Source organism: Capra hircus, chromosome 12, assembly GCF_001704415.2.
Source record: "Capra hircus breed San Clemente chromosome 12, ASM170441v1, whole genome shotgun sequence".
Taxonomy (NCBI): Eukaryota; Metazoa; Chordata; class Mammalia; order Artiodactyla; family Bovidae; genus Capra; species Capra hircus.
Window position 1 is genome coordinate 74,542,351 of NC_030819.1, and position 15,678 is coordinate 74,558,028.

General features: G+C 38.6%; 1 protein-coding gene across 1 annotated transcript in view; it reads left to right on the forward strand.

Annotated features, from left to right (window-relative positions):
* The window catches only part of VWA8 (von Willebrand factor A domain containing 8), a 376,045-nt gene that overhangs the window by 63,857 nt on the left and 296,510 nt on the right, over positions 1-15,678 (forward strand). The window contains exons 6-12 of the mRNA XM_018056795.1: positions 181-345; positions 1,061-1,110; positions 2,354-2,462; positions 5,142-5,246; positions 8,985-9,116; positions 10,993-11,127; positions 11,216-11,293. Coding sequence (XP_017912284.1) covers positions 181-345; positions 1,061-1,110; positions 2,354-2,462; positions 5,142-5,246; positions 8,985-9,116; positions 10,993-11,127; positions 11,216-11,293 — 774 coding nt within the window. The remainder of the gene's footprint in view (positions 1-180; positions 346-1,060; positions 1,111-2,353; positions 2,463-5,141; positions 5,247-8,984; positions 9,117-10,992; positions 11,128-11,215; positions 11,294-15,678) is intronic.

Sequence of the window (15,678 nt, forward strand, 5' to 3'; positions counted from 1 at the left end):
AGCCGTCCCTGGTACCCTCTTCCTGATTCCACTTTACTCCCATCCTTGACAGTCTGGCTTCAAGAGGGTTCTCTAGTACATACAGTTTACTCAACCGTCAGGGCCTAAATCCCTTAGCACAGCTCCTGCAAGTGTGGTCTGTGTTGCCATGCAGTAACTCGTGCTTTCTTATTCTTTTAGGATCATACAAAAACAGAATTGGATGCTTGGAAGATTGTCCGAGTTAGTGAAAATTTCCGAGTCATTGCCTTGGGCTTGCCAGTGCCCAGGTACTCTGGGAATCCATTAGATCCCCCACTCCGGTCTCGATTTCAAGCCAGAGATATTTATTATCTGCCCTTCAAGGTAAGTAGGAACAGGGATAATTTATTTTTAAATTCTTATTTAATTTTAATTGAAATATAATCTTTTTGCAATATTAGTTTCAGGTGTTCATCTGAGTGATTCCATATTTTCATAGATTATACTTCATTTAAAGTTATTATAAAATATTGGCTATGTTCTTTGTGGGCATCCCTGATAGTTCAGCTGGTAAAGAATCTGCCTGCAATGCAGGAGACCCCGGTTCGATTCCTGGGTCAGGAAGATCCCCTGGAGAAAGGATAGGCTACCCATTCCAGTATTCTTGGACTTCCCTGGTGGCTCAGACAGTAAAGAACCTGTATTCCTTGTGCTTGTAGCTCATTTGTTTTACACATAGTAGTTTGTACCTCTTCATTCCCTCCCCTGTCTTGCCCCTCTCTCCTTAAGGGTGGTTTATTTTTAAAACATCTCTCCTATTTATAATAAATTCAGTTACTATAAAAATGTTACTAAGTTTGTAGTTGTCCCCCTCAGTAGTTACTGGAAAGTAAAATGGATTCAAAGGTAAAGAATATCTCTAAAAACTAGGAAGAAAAAGTTACTTTTCTTTTAGAAAAATGACATGTATCAGAAAATGATTTTTTGCTATTGATTGCTTAGTGTTCGCTCAATTAAAAGGCTGAATTATGTCTCTAAAGTATTTGCATTTAATATGTTACAGTCCTTATTAATTTGGTATACTTCTATGCTATTTTAGGACCAACTTAAACTGTTATATTCAGTTGGAGCCAATGTTCCTACTGAAAAGTAAGTATTTCAGCTATATATATAGATAGATCTATATGTGTGTGTATATATATATATGCTAGCTATTTATATATACATCGATATTTATAACATTAACATAATTTATAATATTAACATATGCTATATGAAACATGTTATATTAAACATACAAATAATATGTTTATATATAAAATATATATACACACATATATAAATATGTATATTTGTGTGTATAGATAGCTTATTATATATATATAAAATATGGATTCTTAACATTGAACTTGTTTTGCCCATTCATTGATCAACTGATTCATTCATTCATTCATTCATTCAGCAACCATTTGAGGAGCTTTTCACCAGCTGTGGTACATGTGCTAATGATAAAGTTAATAAGACATGAATTTTGATGACAGAATTTCAAGATCCAGTAGAGTAGAGTTTAAAGATACGTGTATACTTTCTTTAGCATAGTGTGGTAAGGGCCATAATTTCAAAATGTTGGGGTTGGAACTGTACAAGTTCTTTGCAAAGGCATTGGCATTTGGCATAGATCTTAAAGAATGAGTAGGCTTTTGACTGGTAGAGAATGGAATAAAGGAATTCTAAGAAATTTTGTAAAGGCGTAGGTTATGAGTGTGGTGCTTTATTCTTGAAAGTATGAAAAGTGTATGAAAAGCTCCCAGTGGCTAAAGTTTGGATTTGGACTGAGAAAGGTAGGAGGTGAGACTGACAGGGTGGTTTTGGGTCAGGTTGTATAAAACCTCACATATTGTGATGGATTTAAGAGATTAGGTACTGGGAGAATGGCACTGAAACATGTATAATATCATATATGAAACAAATCGCCAGTCCAGGTTCGATGTAGGATACAAGATGCTTGGGGCTGGTGCACTGGGATGACCCAGAGGGATGGTATGGGGAGGGAGGCGGGAAGGGGGTTCAGGATGGGGAACACTTTGTACACCCGTGGGGTGGATTCATGTTGATGTATGGCAAAACCAATACAATATTGTAAAGTAATTAGCGTCCAATTAAAATAAATAAATTTAAATTAAAAAAAAAAGAGATTAGGTACACTTACCTGTACCTAATAAGCTTCTGAGTTTTAAATGAGATATAATATGGAGCTGTGTTCATCAAGAATTTAATAGTAGATGTCAACTTTTTAGATTAATTAAATTGGCCCAGCTATTTTGTCTTTAACAGATTTTATATAATGAAACTATTAGAATAAAATTTAATACCACTTCTTTTTTTCCCCTAGAGTGTCTCAGCTCTTATCCTTTGCCACCACTCTCTGTTCCCAAGAATCTTCTACCCTCGGACTTCCAGATTTTCCTTTAGATAGTCTACCAGCTGCAGTTCAAATCCTGGTATGTATCAAGTAATTTAATGACTGGTATATCCAAATGTGGCAAGGAACATTCAAAAGTTAATCCTTGGAGATTAATCATTTCTGTTTGTCTTGTCATATTCTTCTATAAATATTTCAAGGCCTGAGTTTAATTTGCTCTGCAGCCCAGAAACCGTATGGAGACCAGTGATGTGTTCTGAGTTCTTAAAGAGCGTACAGCCTTGGGGTTGGGGAGGGGTAGGCGGGAAGGCAGACTTCCAGCTCAGGTATAAGTTGGCTATCCGGAAGGAGGTGTTCCGCCTGATCGCATAAGATCAGCTGCAGAGTACCTCGGGCCTCCGACTGGCTTCACCCTGAGGGAGGCGAGCTAGAGCTGTCGCACTCTCGCGCCATCAGTCCCTGGTTCGTGTTGTCCCCGGGGCCATGTGTTCCCAGGCACTAGCTGGTCTCCCGCCCTGGGAGCCAGGCTGGCTCCAGGAACTCAAGGGCCGCCTTCTTTCAAAGCCCAGCAGCCAAGCAGGGAGACACAGGAAGGAGGAAGCGGATGTGGGGCTTGGTGGAGCGTAGACGTCCTCGGCTGCGCTTTCGTGAAGGTCATGACGGTGGCGTCTGGAGCGCTGGGAAGGCAGAGGGCACAGCACAGAGAGGTGCTGGCTGACCAGAGGGCTTGGTGTGTTTGGAGAATGGTAATAAATTGTGTCACTGGAGCAAACGCGTGTGGTGAAGAGGAACGTGAGGATCTTGTTGTCACAACAAGTGTTTTGGGTGGTGAGTGAGGTTGTCTGGATTTTATGCTGTGGAAGAAGCGGCCTGTTAGACATTATTAAGTAGATGGGATGTGGGACAGTCAGGTATCTGTAGGAGGAAGACACCTCTGTTGGCAGCAAGGTCGGGTGGGGGTGCATGGGGTGCACAGGAACACTGAGACAAGAGACTTATCTTTAATCTCGTGTTGCTTCTTATTTTTCTCATTTCCTGACAGTCAGTGAGTTAGGTTTCCCATGAATCATTGACACTATTCTAAACACCTGGGGCGCCTTCCACGCGGCACTAGTGACAAAGAACAACCTGTCTGCCAGCGCAGGAGACGCAAGAGAAACTGGTTTGATCTCTGGGTTAGGAAGGTCCGCTGGAGGAGGGCACGGCAACCCATTCCAGTATTCTTGCCTGGAGGATTCCATGGACAGAAGAGCTTGGCAGGCTACAGTGCATAGGGTTGCAAAGAGTCAGACACAACTGAAGTGACTTTGCACATGCATGCATACCAACATGTGGAGCAACATTTTCCCTCCGTATTTTTCATGTCTTCTACTTTTAATTCTTACTGTTTTTTCCTTGGAACTTTTTACTTTGACAATTCTCAAATCCAAAAAAAAAAAAAAAAACCCAGTTCAAAAATAGCCAAACATGAAACTATAATCCCATTGAGTAGATTCACCAATTTTTAGCATTATTACTGCTTTTGTTTACACTTTCTCTTTTTTACCTAAACAATTCTGAAAGTAAATTGCAGTCAGTATTCTTAGAGAGAGAGAGAGAGAGAGAGAGGTTGCTCAGTTGTGTCCGACTCTTTGCGACCCCATGGACTGTAGCCTACCAGGCTCCTCTATCCATGGGATTTTCCAGGCAATAGTCCTGGAGTGGATTGCCATTTCCTTCTCCAGGGGATCTTCCCAACCCAGGGATCGAACCCGGGTCTCCCGCATTGTAGACAGACGCTTTACCGTCTGAGCCACCAGGGAAGTCAACTACTTCACTATTCAGTTCTAAGAATTAGAACATTCTTCTATTAATACATAACCAGGACACTTACTATCACACCCTCTGCATATCAACAGTAATTCCATAATGTCATCTAATAGGCAGTTTATATTGAAATTTCTCTCAGTGCCCTAATTAAACAGACTTTTTAAAGTAAGGTAAAACCATTTGGGAAAGCAGTTTGGGGTGAAGAATTTGAGGATGAAAACACTTCCTTACTTTGTAGTTAGAACAGTGACTTATATGGGCTTCCCAGGTAGCGCTAGTGGTGAAGAACCTGTCTGCTGATGCAGGAGACAAAGAAGATGTAGGTTCAATCTCTGGGTGGGGGAGACCCCGGAGAAGGGAATGGCAAACCCACTCCAGTATTTCTGCCTGGAGAATTGCATGGACAGAGGAACACGGTGGGCTACAGTCCTTGGGGTCACAGAGAGTTGGATACAACTGAAGCCCCTGAGCACGGACACTTTGTAACTTTGTAGTTGTAACAGTGAAGCCAGGAGTATGTAGATGAGGTCCACCCAGGTTAGGAGCAAGGGAAAAAGAGAAGGTACTTCGGGATGAGTGGGGTAGATAACTGTGCCAAACATGTAATTTTTGGACGTGCTGAATGGGAGTCTGTGGGACACCCATAGAGTCACATCTCACAGACAGTTGGGAGCTTAGATCTAGAGCTCAAGAGACGTGTCAAGAGTAGAGATGGAGACACACCCACAGCAGCTGAAAGATGAGGGTGCGTGAGTTTACCAGGGAAAGGGTGCAGACCAGGAAGAGAAGAGGAAACTGCGGACGTTTGCTTTTGTGGACTTCTGGAGAATATGGGAAACTTACTGGTTATCGTTTATGATGCAATTTCAATGCCACATGTACATTTCAGCTGCATTTTTTGTGTGATTGTAGATGTCCTTCATTCCCATGTGTTTTCCCTCCCAAATAGGATTCCTTTCCTATGATGTCAGTCCAACACGCGCTCCAGTGGCTTTACCCATACACTGTGTTACTGGGCCATGAGGGGAAGATGGCTGTGGAAGGGGTTTTAAAAGTAAGTGTCTGCTTCACCTTCTTCCTTACCTTTCCTGTGTTCTCTTCTTGTGCGGTCTTTTCCCTTCTTCTCATCTCTCTCTTACCCTTTTTTCCTACTTTTCTCTCTCTTTCTTTCTTTCTTTCCTGTGTCTTTTCTTCTCCTCTTTTCCAGACGTGCAGGTACTGGCATGACAGTAATGGGGAGTAAATATTCCTTCTGCATTTGTTAGCAGGCACTCTACACTAAGGAAGAGCTTTTCTTCTCCCTGACATACTTATTTATTCATTTATATCAATATGGACTTATGGATCCCTATTTTATTCAGTGGGTTATAATTTACTGTCATTATTTATTTTCACACTAACATTATCTCAGGTTTTGGCCACTTCAAGCTAATCATTGGTAGAGTCATTGACTCACCCCAAATAATTCCCTTTTATGAAGGACATTTTTGTTTTTCTTACACAGTTTGACTCAAGGCATATAGATTTCTAAGAAGCAGGTAGAATGTGAACACTTGGCAGCTGTAGTCCTGTGTACAGGCCCCAGGATTTGACATATGGAATGGTATTTTGGGACTTCCTTAATGGTCCAGGGGCTAGGGCTTCACACCCCCAATGCAGGGAAGTAAGATACCCACATGCTGCACTGTGTGGCAAAAAAAAAAAAAAAAAAAAAAAAGAGAGAGATACTTGAATGGTATTTATTCTGCCTTATCCCAGAACATACACAGGGTCTTTGGGAGTATGGAAGTACTCTCTGCAGCTAGTATTAGTGAGAAGGGCTCAGAAGAGCGGAACAGTAGATTCTAACTACTTAAGTGGGATTTTATTTTGTATATCAGCTAGTCCAAGAAATAGTATTTTCATTGATTGGTGGTGTTAATAATAATAATAGCAAAATAAAAATAACAAAAAGCTGTTTTCTCATAAATGCTAGAATATATAGTTATTAGCAGCAGAATCTTAAGGAAAAACAAGAAGAAACAAAGGGGAAAATAATGGTCAATAAAGAGGCAAAGGAAAGTGGAGGAGAGAGCAGAAGAGAGAGCAGGCCTGAGAGTGGTGAAACAGCAGCCACTGATGAAAGGACAGGAAGGGGTTTTCTGTGTGTGTGAGAAGGGGTGAGGGAGCGGGGATGGGAGAGAGGGGGAAAGAGAAGGAGGTTAAAGAGATAATGGAGAACCATTTGGAAGTGGGGAAATTGCTTCATAGGCTCAAGCAGTCAGGAAACTACCAGTCTGAGTGCATAGTTCACTCTGAGATGCAGGATTTTTTTCCCCTTGTGGCTGCACTCGGTCCTCTTGCTCCTGCTCAGGCTCCTCTAGTTGTGGCGAGCGGGGGCTGCTCTCTCTTGCAGTGCACGGGCTTCTCGCTGTGGTGGCTTTTCTTGTTGCCCAGCACAGGCCCTCGGGCACGTGGGCTTCAGGAGTCGCCACTTGAGAGCCTTAGAGCACTAGAGCTTCCGTAGTCGTGGTGCTCAGGCTTAGTTGCTCTGCAGCACGTGGACTCTTGCCACACCAGGGACCGAACCTGTGACCTCTGGAATGGCAGGCAGATTCTTACCTGCTGGGCCACCAGAGAAGACCTAGAACTCACCTTTGGTTTAATTAACATCAGTGCTGCCTTGGCATCAGTCATTGAAATAGCATACCTAATGTCTGAGAAAAAAAGGCTGTATTTCCAGGTGAGCTCCCAGCTGCACGTCAGCACAAAGTTCAGTGCTGTGGGAACAAGCGTACATAGAATAGAAGAAAATATCAGAGTTCTGGCAAAATGAAGCAGTGTAAGCTTTTTTGTGACACAAGCAGGACGGGGTATTGATAAGTGTCCAGATAAGTCTGTTACGAACGAAGGTCTTCATTTTTACAAAGGTATCCGTTCGATATGTTTCCGATCTCCAGTTTCAGAATTAGTCGTACAAATTCTATAAAGTTATACAATGCCTTTAAAGAGTGGAGTTTTCTAAAGGAAATGGTCAATGTTGCTTCATTTTGTTTGGCCTTTATAATTAAGGGGAGCATAGAATACTGATTGAGTCCGTATTACAAACAAATAATTTCAAATCTGATTGTAGAATTTAAAGAAAAATGGAAAGGGGAATTTTGTTACTTATGTAAGAGGAGAAAAAGTGATTGTCTTTTCTTGCCTTAATTTTGTGAAGAATTATATATCTATTTTATTCCTCTGTTTCCTTTTTGATCAGCAATCTTTAAATTTCCTGTGCCAGCAAATGGTAACTCACCTTGCAACTTCAGTTCTTGAACTATTTTAGTGTATTCTAGCCTACTATTTTTATTCTACTGAAATATTTTAGTTTGCATTATTTATGAGGATGTAACAAGTATAGCAAGTGTTCAAGGCATTAGTGTTCCTTTCTGGAATATAAATGCTCTGACATCAACCCTATGTCAGGTTAAAACTGTCATTACTATGGGTGGAATAAAAGCATACTTTTAAGCTCATAAATGTATTGTTTTAGAATTTTATGGGTCTGAGTTCCAGATTCTAATGAATGTAATTACTTGGCTAAGGCTTTACTCCTTTTTTTATTAAATTTCCCTTAAAATACAATGTAACTTTTTCTTTTTCTCCTTTTAATGAAATTAAGGAGTCAATGATTGTTAGTTGTCCACAACATGGAAGCACTTCCTATCAAATTGTGTGACACCAGGGGAATTTGCATATATAAACTGTGTAAAGTATAAAACTTATGTTTTCTATGGTAACACAAATAAATAGTTTTTCTTAGGATGGAGAAAGGAATGATTGTCTTGGATACTTAAGACATTGAAATGAGGACGTGAACTGGGCTGCTGTGTTTAAAATGTTGAAACTGAACATAATTTTCTTCCCCAGACTCTCTTTTCTAGAATTGAATCATTCTGTTGAATAGGCAGTGATCTGTTCTTTCATTGGGTTTCAACTCTTTTGCTATAGTGATCATGTTCTCTAAGTATTGTAGGATTTGTGGGGAATAATTTCTGCCTGTTTAATGCTAAAAATGAAGCCTTTCATATTGAACATGCTGCTGTGAGATGGGCATAGGATTTAATTAATTCTTAATTAGTATTCTCATGTTTCATATACTTACTTGTATTCTGTATGTGTTTTTTATATAATCAGCTGGGATTAGAGAGTTTAACCTAGTGTTAGAACCTTGATCATTGGCCTACATGGAGAAAGAACCAGTGGTCCAGGCATTTTAAGTCCAGTCTGGCAAGACTGAGAACCTAAACCGTGGAAGGCGCTGTGTCAGATACCGTAGAAGATTGATTGTTATACTTTATCGTAACCAGTTAAACTAACTATACAGGCAGTCAGCAGGATGGTGTCCAGGAGGTTCTATTTTTATCAATTTCAGGCAGCTGTTAACTTCTGTTGATTTAAGAAATCAACTGATATGGGCCTTGTTTTAATTTACTTTAAGCATGTTTTCAAGAGTCACATCATCCTTTTCTAGGAAGCTGGAACCTTTGATTATCAGGAATTGTAGACTGCAAACTTCTGTCAGATCATTCCATTCCTTGGTATTTAGTAAATTTTAGGGACTCTCTTCAGGTCACCTTTAGTAATTGGCTTAAGTAGAATGAATGGTATCTGCAAAAATAGGGGGAAAATATTCTCATTAATTTTTTTGCCTTTATTTTTGTAACACTGAATGATTTTTAGTTTTAGTTAAGATGGGCATTTCCAGATATCCAACATTAATACTAAAATAAAAAGTAAATTATATGTTTTTCTGGTCATTTTATAGCGCTTTGAACTCGAGGATTCAAGAAGGTCTGTGCTTCCTGAGAAGATTGTGAGAGTGGAAAGGACGACCGAAAACAATGTCTTCCAAGCTTCTGTGACCATCCGGATTGCAGAAAAAGAGGTGACCATCAAGGTAATGAGTGAGTCAAGGTTTGTACTTTCTAAGGTTGCCTGTATTGACCGCACAGGTTCTGGTTGGTACTGGACATTTTTTTGACCTAAATTGAGTTTATAATCTGTTCATTGGTCTTTGGTTCCATAGTGTCACATATACATGTCTGTATCTGTGTATTTACGTATCCAGTTGGAAACTTTGTAAAAAAATTTGTAAACTGGAAAAGTTCAGGAGAAACATAGGGATAGCTTTTCATCAAAAACCAGCCTCTAGGAAATCAAATAGAGTGTTTATTAATGAAAGCATTTTGTGTTCTAAGTCCTTGATAAGAAATAGTTTGAAAATATGTTTTCAAACATATTTTGGCAACTAAAGATTTAGCAGCTAAGGATTGAGACCCAAGGACTTTAGCCCACATGACTCCTCTGTCCCTGGAATTCTCCAGGCAAGAATACTGACGTGGATAGCTATGCTCTTCTCCAGGGGATCTTCCTGACCCAGGGATTGAACCCGGGTCTCCTGCATTGCAAATGGATTCTTTACTGTCTTAGGTACCAGAGAAGCCCAGAACTAAGGATTACCCTTTTCAAATAAAATATCTGTCAGCTACAGGAAGCGGTTGAAAAAAGAGCTATTGTAGGTGAACAGTTTTTAGAGGAGGGAATGGTATTTGGTCACAGAGCTCCATCTGCTTTCTCTGCCTGCTTTTACCCTTTCTTTGAGGGTCCTGAGAATCCCAAGAGGTGATAGGAAACTGACACTAGAATACACCACTTGAAAAATACTGACTTAATTAAATAGTAAGTGAATGTAGCAAAGAGTAAATGCTTGCCTTCTTATGTTGCTGCTACTGCTGCTAAGTCGCTTCAGTCGTGTCCGACTCTGTGCGACCCCACAGATGGCAGCTCACCAGGCTCCGCCGTCCCTGGGATTCTCCAGGCAAGAACATTGGAGTGGGTTGCCATTTCCTTCTCCAGTGCATGAAAGTGAAAAGTGAAAGTGAAGTCGCTCAGTCGTGTCCGACTCTTCGTGACCCCATGGACTGCAGCCTACCAGGCTCCCCCGTCCATGGGATTCTCCAGGCAAGAGTGCTGGAGTGGGGTGCCATTGCCTTTTCCCTTCTTATGTTAGGACAGAGCGAATCTTCATGATAGACTTTTTTGTTTGTTTTAATGTAATATTAATAATATTGGGTTGGCCAAAAAGTTTGTCCAGGTTTTTCCATAAGATGGTGCAGAAAAACCTGAGCAAACTTTTTGGCCAACCCAATACTTATTCATGTAATTGTGTTTATTCGGTCATCAAACAAAATATTGAATATGTCTACCGTGAGCTGGGCTCTGTTTTGAAATCTACTGAGTGCCTGCAGTGTACTAACATTTTAATAAGGAAGAGATAGGAAATAAAAGGAAGTAGGTGTGAAGGATGGGAGGAGGTTTTAAGAATAGCTGCTTCTGAGTGGTAAACTAAAAATAAAAATGGGAAAAGATTTGTGGATAGTTTAGAAATCAGGAGATCTTTGGTGATTTTGGAGAATCCCAGTTGGCTGATTTTAACTTCTGTCCTTATAACTGAAATTTAAGCAAAAACCTTCATTCTCAAGCAGTGCATTGTTATTATGAGTTATAAATAGCATGAAAATTACTTGATTCTCATGAAAATGTCTGACAGCATGGGCTTTAATTTTAGAGGGATTATTGACTTGGAAGTTTGATGAAAATGATCATCAGATCTGTGCTTGAGAAAATTGCTACTCTCTTGAAATATCTAAAACAGTATATAATTGAATTGAGCAGGAAATTAGTTGAAATTTTAAATGTCAGTTCTATGCTTTCATTTACTAATATTTTGAGAAAAATATATGCATATTACATTTACCTCTTTTTAATTATAGGTACCAGCTGGGACTAGGCCATTAAGTCAGCCTTGTACATCAGACCGTTTTATACAAACCTTGAGCCATAAACAACTCCTGGCTGAAATGATGCAGTCTCACATGGTTAAGGACATATGTCTAATTGGAGGAAAAGTAAGACTGGCGGCCTTACTGCAAACTTCTGTTTCCTGACTTTTGGGTTGTTTTGACTTATCCCTTAAATGATTGTGTCCATTTGTAGGGTTGTGGAAAAACAGTCATCGCTAAGAACTTTGCAGATACCTTGGGATACAATATAGAACCTATCATGCTGTATCAGGTAAGCTGTTCATTTTTAGTACTTGGACTATAAATGTATACTTTCGGACCATCAGTAGAATTTATGGATATCCTTCTTTAAGTTGGACCTGTTAATTTTGAAGTTGATAAATAACTGAAACAGCGGGAATGCAATTATAATTATTTGGAATTTTTGAAAGTGTATTCTAGGATATCTGATGTGCCCGAAATACCAGGGTCTGTTTTTCAAAAGAGATCCATTTTACATGCATGTGTACACACAGAACAGTTAACAGTAACTTGGATATACAGTTTTCCCAGCATGATTTATTGGAAAGACTGTCTTTTTCCCTATAGGATAGTCTTGTCATTCTTGTAAAAAAATCAAGTTACCGTACGTGTGCCTGTAAGTTTCTGGGCTCCCTATTCTACTCCACTGGTTTTTATGTCTGTCCGTATGGTGTGGGGGGAGTACATTTTTTTTTTTTTATGCTTAATTCATGGAAGATGAGATGAATACCTTGCCTTCTTAGAAAATCACTCCTCTTGATGATGGTTAGCTCAGTATGAAAGTTCATTAGAAGTGATCTGAGAATGGCATTTTATCATAATCTGCCTGCAATGTGGGAGACCTGAGTGTGATCCCTGCGTCTGCAAGGTCCCCTGGAGAAGAGAATGGCAACTCACTCCAGTATTCTTGCCTGGAAAATTCCATGGACAGAGGAAACTGGCGGGCTACAGTCCATGGGGCTGCTGAGAGTTGGACTCGACTGAGTGAATAACACTTTCACTTTTTACCAACCTAGTTTCTAGTTTCAAATGAAAATGCTTTTCTACCAAATGATGGGGAGGAAAAAACTGTAATTCATCAATATATTTATAAAACAAGTTAAATTTTGTTATAAATATTTTCTATTCTATATATAGGTCTAGGATAAATACAAGCATAATTTACCTTCCCAGCTGCCATTGCTTTGACATCATCCAGAGAAGACCTTTTGTGAAGATAAAATTTCTTTTCTCTTTGAACCCACCCCCATTTATTAGTAGTATTATTGCTAAAATTGTACACATTATTCTTTTTCTTACATGAAAGTAAAAACTCCCATTCTAATGAAAGCTGGAAAGAATTTTTGCCTCATCTGTTTATTCCGGACAGTACTGGTTCTATATCAGATTTCTGTAGTCAGTTTATGGTGATCTGTTCACTGTAGTGACAGATTATCCTATGAGCATATGCTTGAACTGTGAAGATTACCGTAACCTCATCCTACTCTCTGTTAAAAGAAGAACCAAACAAGGGAGTGCGTATGTACTTATCAATTTAGACCTCTTAACTACTGAAAAACTACCTAAAGAATCTTGTCGTTGAGAATGTTATCCTTATGTGAGAAAGAATTAGTTTAAGAGGCCGAGAATAGATTTTCTTATGTATTTTTGAAGAGTGCCAGTAAGTTCACAAAAGTTTTCTTTTAAATTTTTTTAACTTTCCTGTTGAATTTGTTGATTGATAAAGTAAGGTTAAGAAAATTATACTATTAAAGTTGATGGCAGACCATTCTATTACCTGATACTCCTCTCAGATATAAAGTCATTCTTTTCTAGTTCCTGCCATGAGATAAGGTCATTTAGTCATATCTTATTAATCTTCTATCTGAAAAACAGGGGTGATGATATTCAAAAGGCACATAAGATTCCCATAAAAATATTTTGTCCAGCCTCAGCATATACACTGTCTCCATTGTAGATGGCCTGCAAGGATTGGGAAAACTGGTGCAGAGATAAAGAAACATCATACATTCTGAAAATCCCTTTTCCAATTTTGCTCTTCTGCTCATTAATCTTTAGAGCAATGACTGGGAGAAAAAATTGGTTTAGAAAGATATGAAGTATAATATTGACAACATGTTTTGTAGGTGAGTTTGTGTGTATGTCTGTCTCTCCATATGGGTCCTTTCCGTGAACTGAATCAAAGCGTATATCAGGCCGTATGTTGACATTGGCAGGTTTTGTAAACTGTTAATCAGTTGGTCTCATGATAGAAACCAAGCTCCTGAGATTAAATATGACTCTTTCTGCTTACAGTTTCACATTCATTAGTAGTGTTCATGGATTTATTTGGAACAGAGGAATTAATTTAATAGAATTCAAGATTAGATTTTGGTTTTATAATAAAATAACCCATATTAATGCAAAATTTTCAGAAGTTTGACCCAACATAGAAAATTTAGTGGGAATAAGTAACTCAGGGTCCATTTTCCTAGAAGATGTAGAGATTTCCCTGTTAATTGTACACGTATAAAGCTACACTTAATCTGTGGGTTTTGCCTTATTTTTAGACTTGACTATTTTTAGAACTGGATTTCATATGAAGAAAAAGAAAAACAGAGCCTTAACACAGATTTGTGGCAGTACATAAAATAAGTTTTATAATAGGTTATAAAAATCTTAAATCATTTGGCTCAAGTGTTAGGTCAGATTCTTTAAACTGGTTATTCTTTTTTTAGCGTTGAAGCCAGTGATTTCATACTATTGAAGAAATACAGGTTGTTATTCTTTTCTTTCACAACCAGATAAGGGCATGCTTCCAGATGTCTTTTCACACCAATGTAAACAGCACCAGATCTGTGATCTCTTTTTTTCTTTTTTTTAAGTATTAGTTGGATTAAAAGCCAAGTCAACTCCTATCAAAAATTAAGGTCAAATAAGTTCAGGAGACTTATAATGAACTGTCTAAAATCACTGTCTAAAACATATTGAAGTCTTAGGATCATTTTTGACCCCCAAGTTTTTCTTTTCATTCTAAACTCAAGCCAAATCCTTTTCATCTTCAGTCTAATTTACAATCTCTCTTTCCTGTTTATCCAAATACAGAGCAGACATATCTTAACTTTTATTCTCTCTCATTTGTTTTTACTGCCCTATGTCTTGGATTTATTTCCTTGCTTCTTGTCTTTGTCTTGCATTTGTACTTTTTTCATGAAAATTCCAAGACTCTGTAATTTAAGTGGTTGATACTCAACCTTGGAGCTGGCTTTCTGTATGATTCTGTAGATCATTTTGTTTTCTTTATTTATCTTGGTACCATCTGTCATTCTTTCTGTCTCCTGAGTATTTTTTCTTTTTCCCTCAAGAATAACCTTCATAAGGCTAAGAATTTACTTGAACTCAATTCTTCAAATTTATTGTATTATAAAATTTATTATAAAAATGTATATCATCATGCAGATTCTACATCCTCTGGATTTTCAAATAGAAATTATAAACTAAGGGTAGTTGCCTTTTCATAAAGCTCTTCCTCATTTTTTTTATAGCTGTGTGTTATTCCGTCATGTGGTAATACCAGAATTTACTCAGCCTGTTTCCTGTATATGGACAATTGGGCTGTTTCCAGTATTTTGTAATTACAAACTAAGCTGCAATGAATAACTTTGTGCATATGTATTTTCATATTGTTGGAAGTGTATCTTCAGGATTAATTCCTAGAAGAGAAATTGTTAGGTCAATAGGTAAATACATGTGTGGTTCTGTTGTGTATGTGCTTGTTAAATCGCATCAGTCATGTCCAGCTCTTTACGACTCTGTGGACTGTAGCCCGCCAGGCTCCACTGTCCATGGCATTGCCCAGGCAAGAATACTGGAGTGGGTTGCCACACCGTCCTCCAGGGGGTCTTCCCAACCCAGCTGTCAAACCCATGTCTCTTATGTCTCCTGTGCTTGCAAGCGGGTTTTTGGCCTCTCGCACCACCTGGGAAGCTGGTGGTTTTGTTAAATATTGCCAAATTTTCCTCTATAAGGATATACCATTTTCCATTCCTATTAACAGTGCCAACAGAGGGGGCTGCCAAGCTCTTCAAAGTTTGCCAATTTGATAGTTAGAAATGCTATCTAACGAGTAGTTTTAATTTGTATTTTTTTATATTAGGAGAAAAATTGAAAATCTTTCCTATTTTTAAGAGCCACTATTATATCTCTCTTTAGCAAATTATCTGTTCATTTCGTTTGCCCATTTTTCTACTAAGTTTTTGATCTTTTTCCCCTTAATTTTTGTGTCTAATATTAGGCATATCTGCTTTTTATCTGTGGTCTATCTGCATATATTTCTCTCTCAGTCTGTGAGTTATACTTTGGTTTTATTTATGAATAAGTTAGTTTTGCCTTGTACATTTTAAGTGATTTATAATTAAATTTATTGATATTTTATTGCATCTAGATTTTGAGTCATGGCTAGAAAGATCTTTCCCTATCCCCAGGTTAAGGAGGAATTCACTCATGTCTCTTTCAGCTTCTAGGCTGACCTCTCTCCAGTTCTTGCACGTAACCTTTCATATTTTAGAAGCAGCAGGATAGCACTGGATCTTTCTCTTTCATGCCACCATCTCTCTCTGACCACAGCTGGGAAACATCCTCCAACTTTATGGAGTC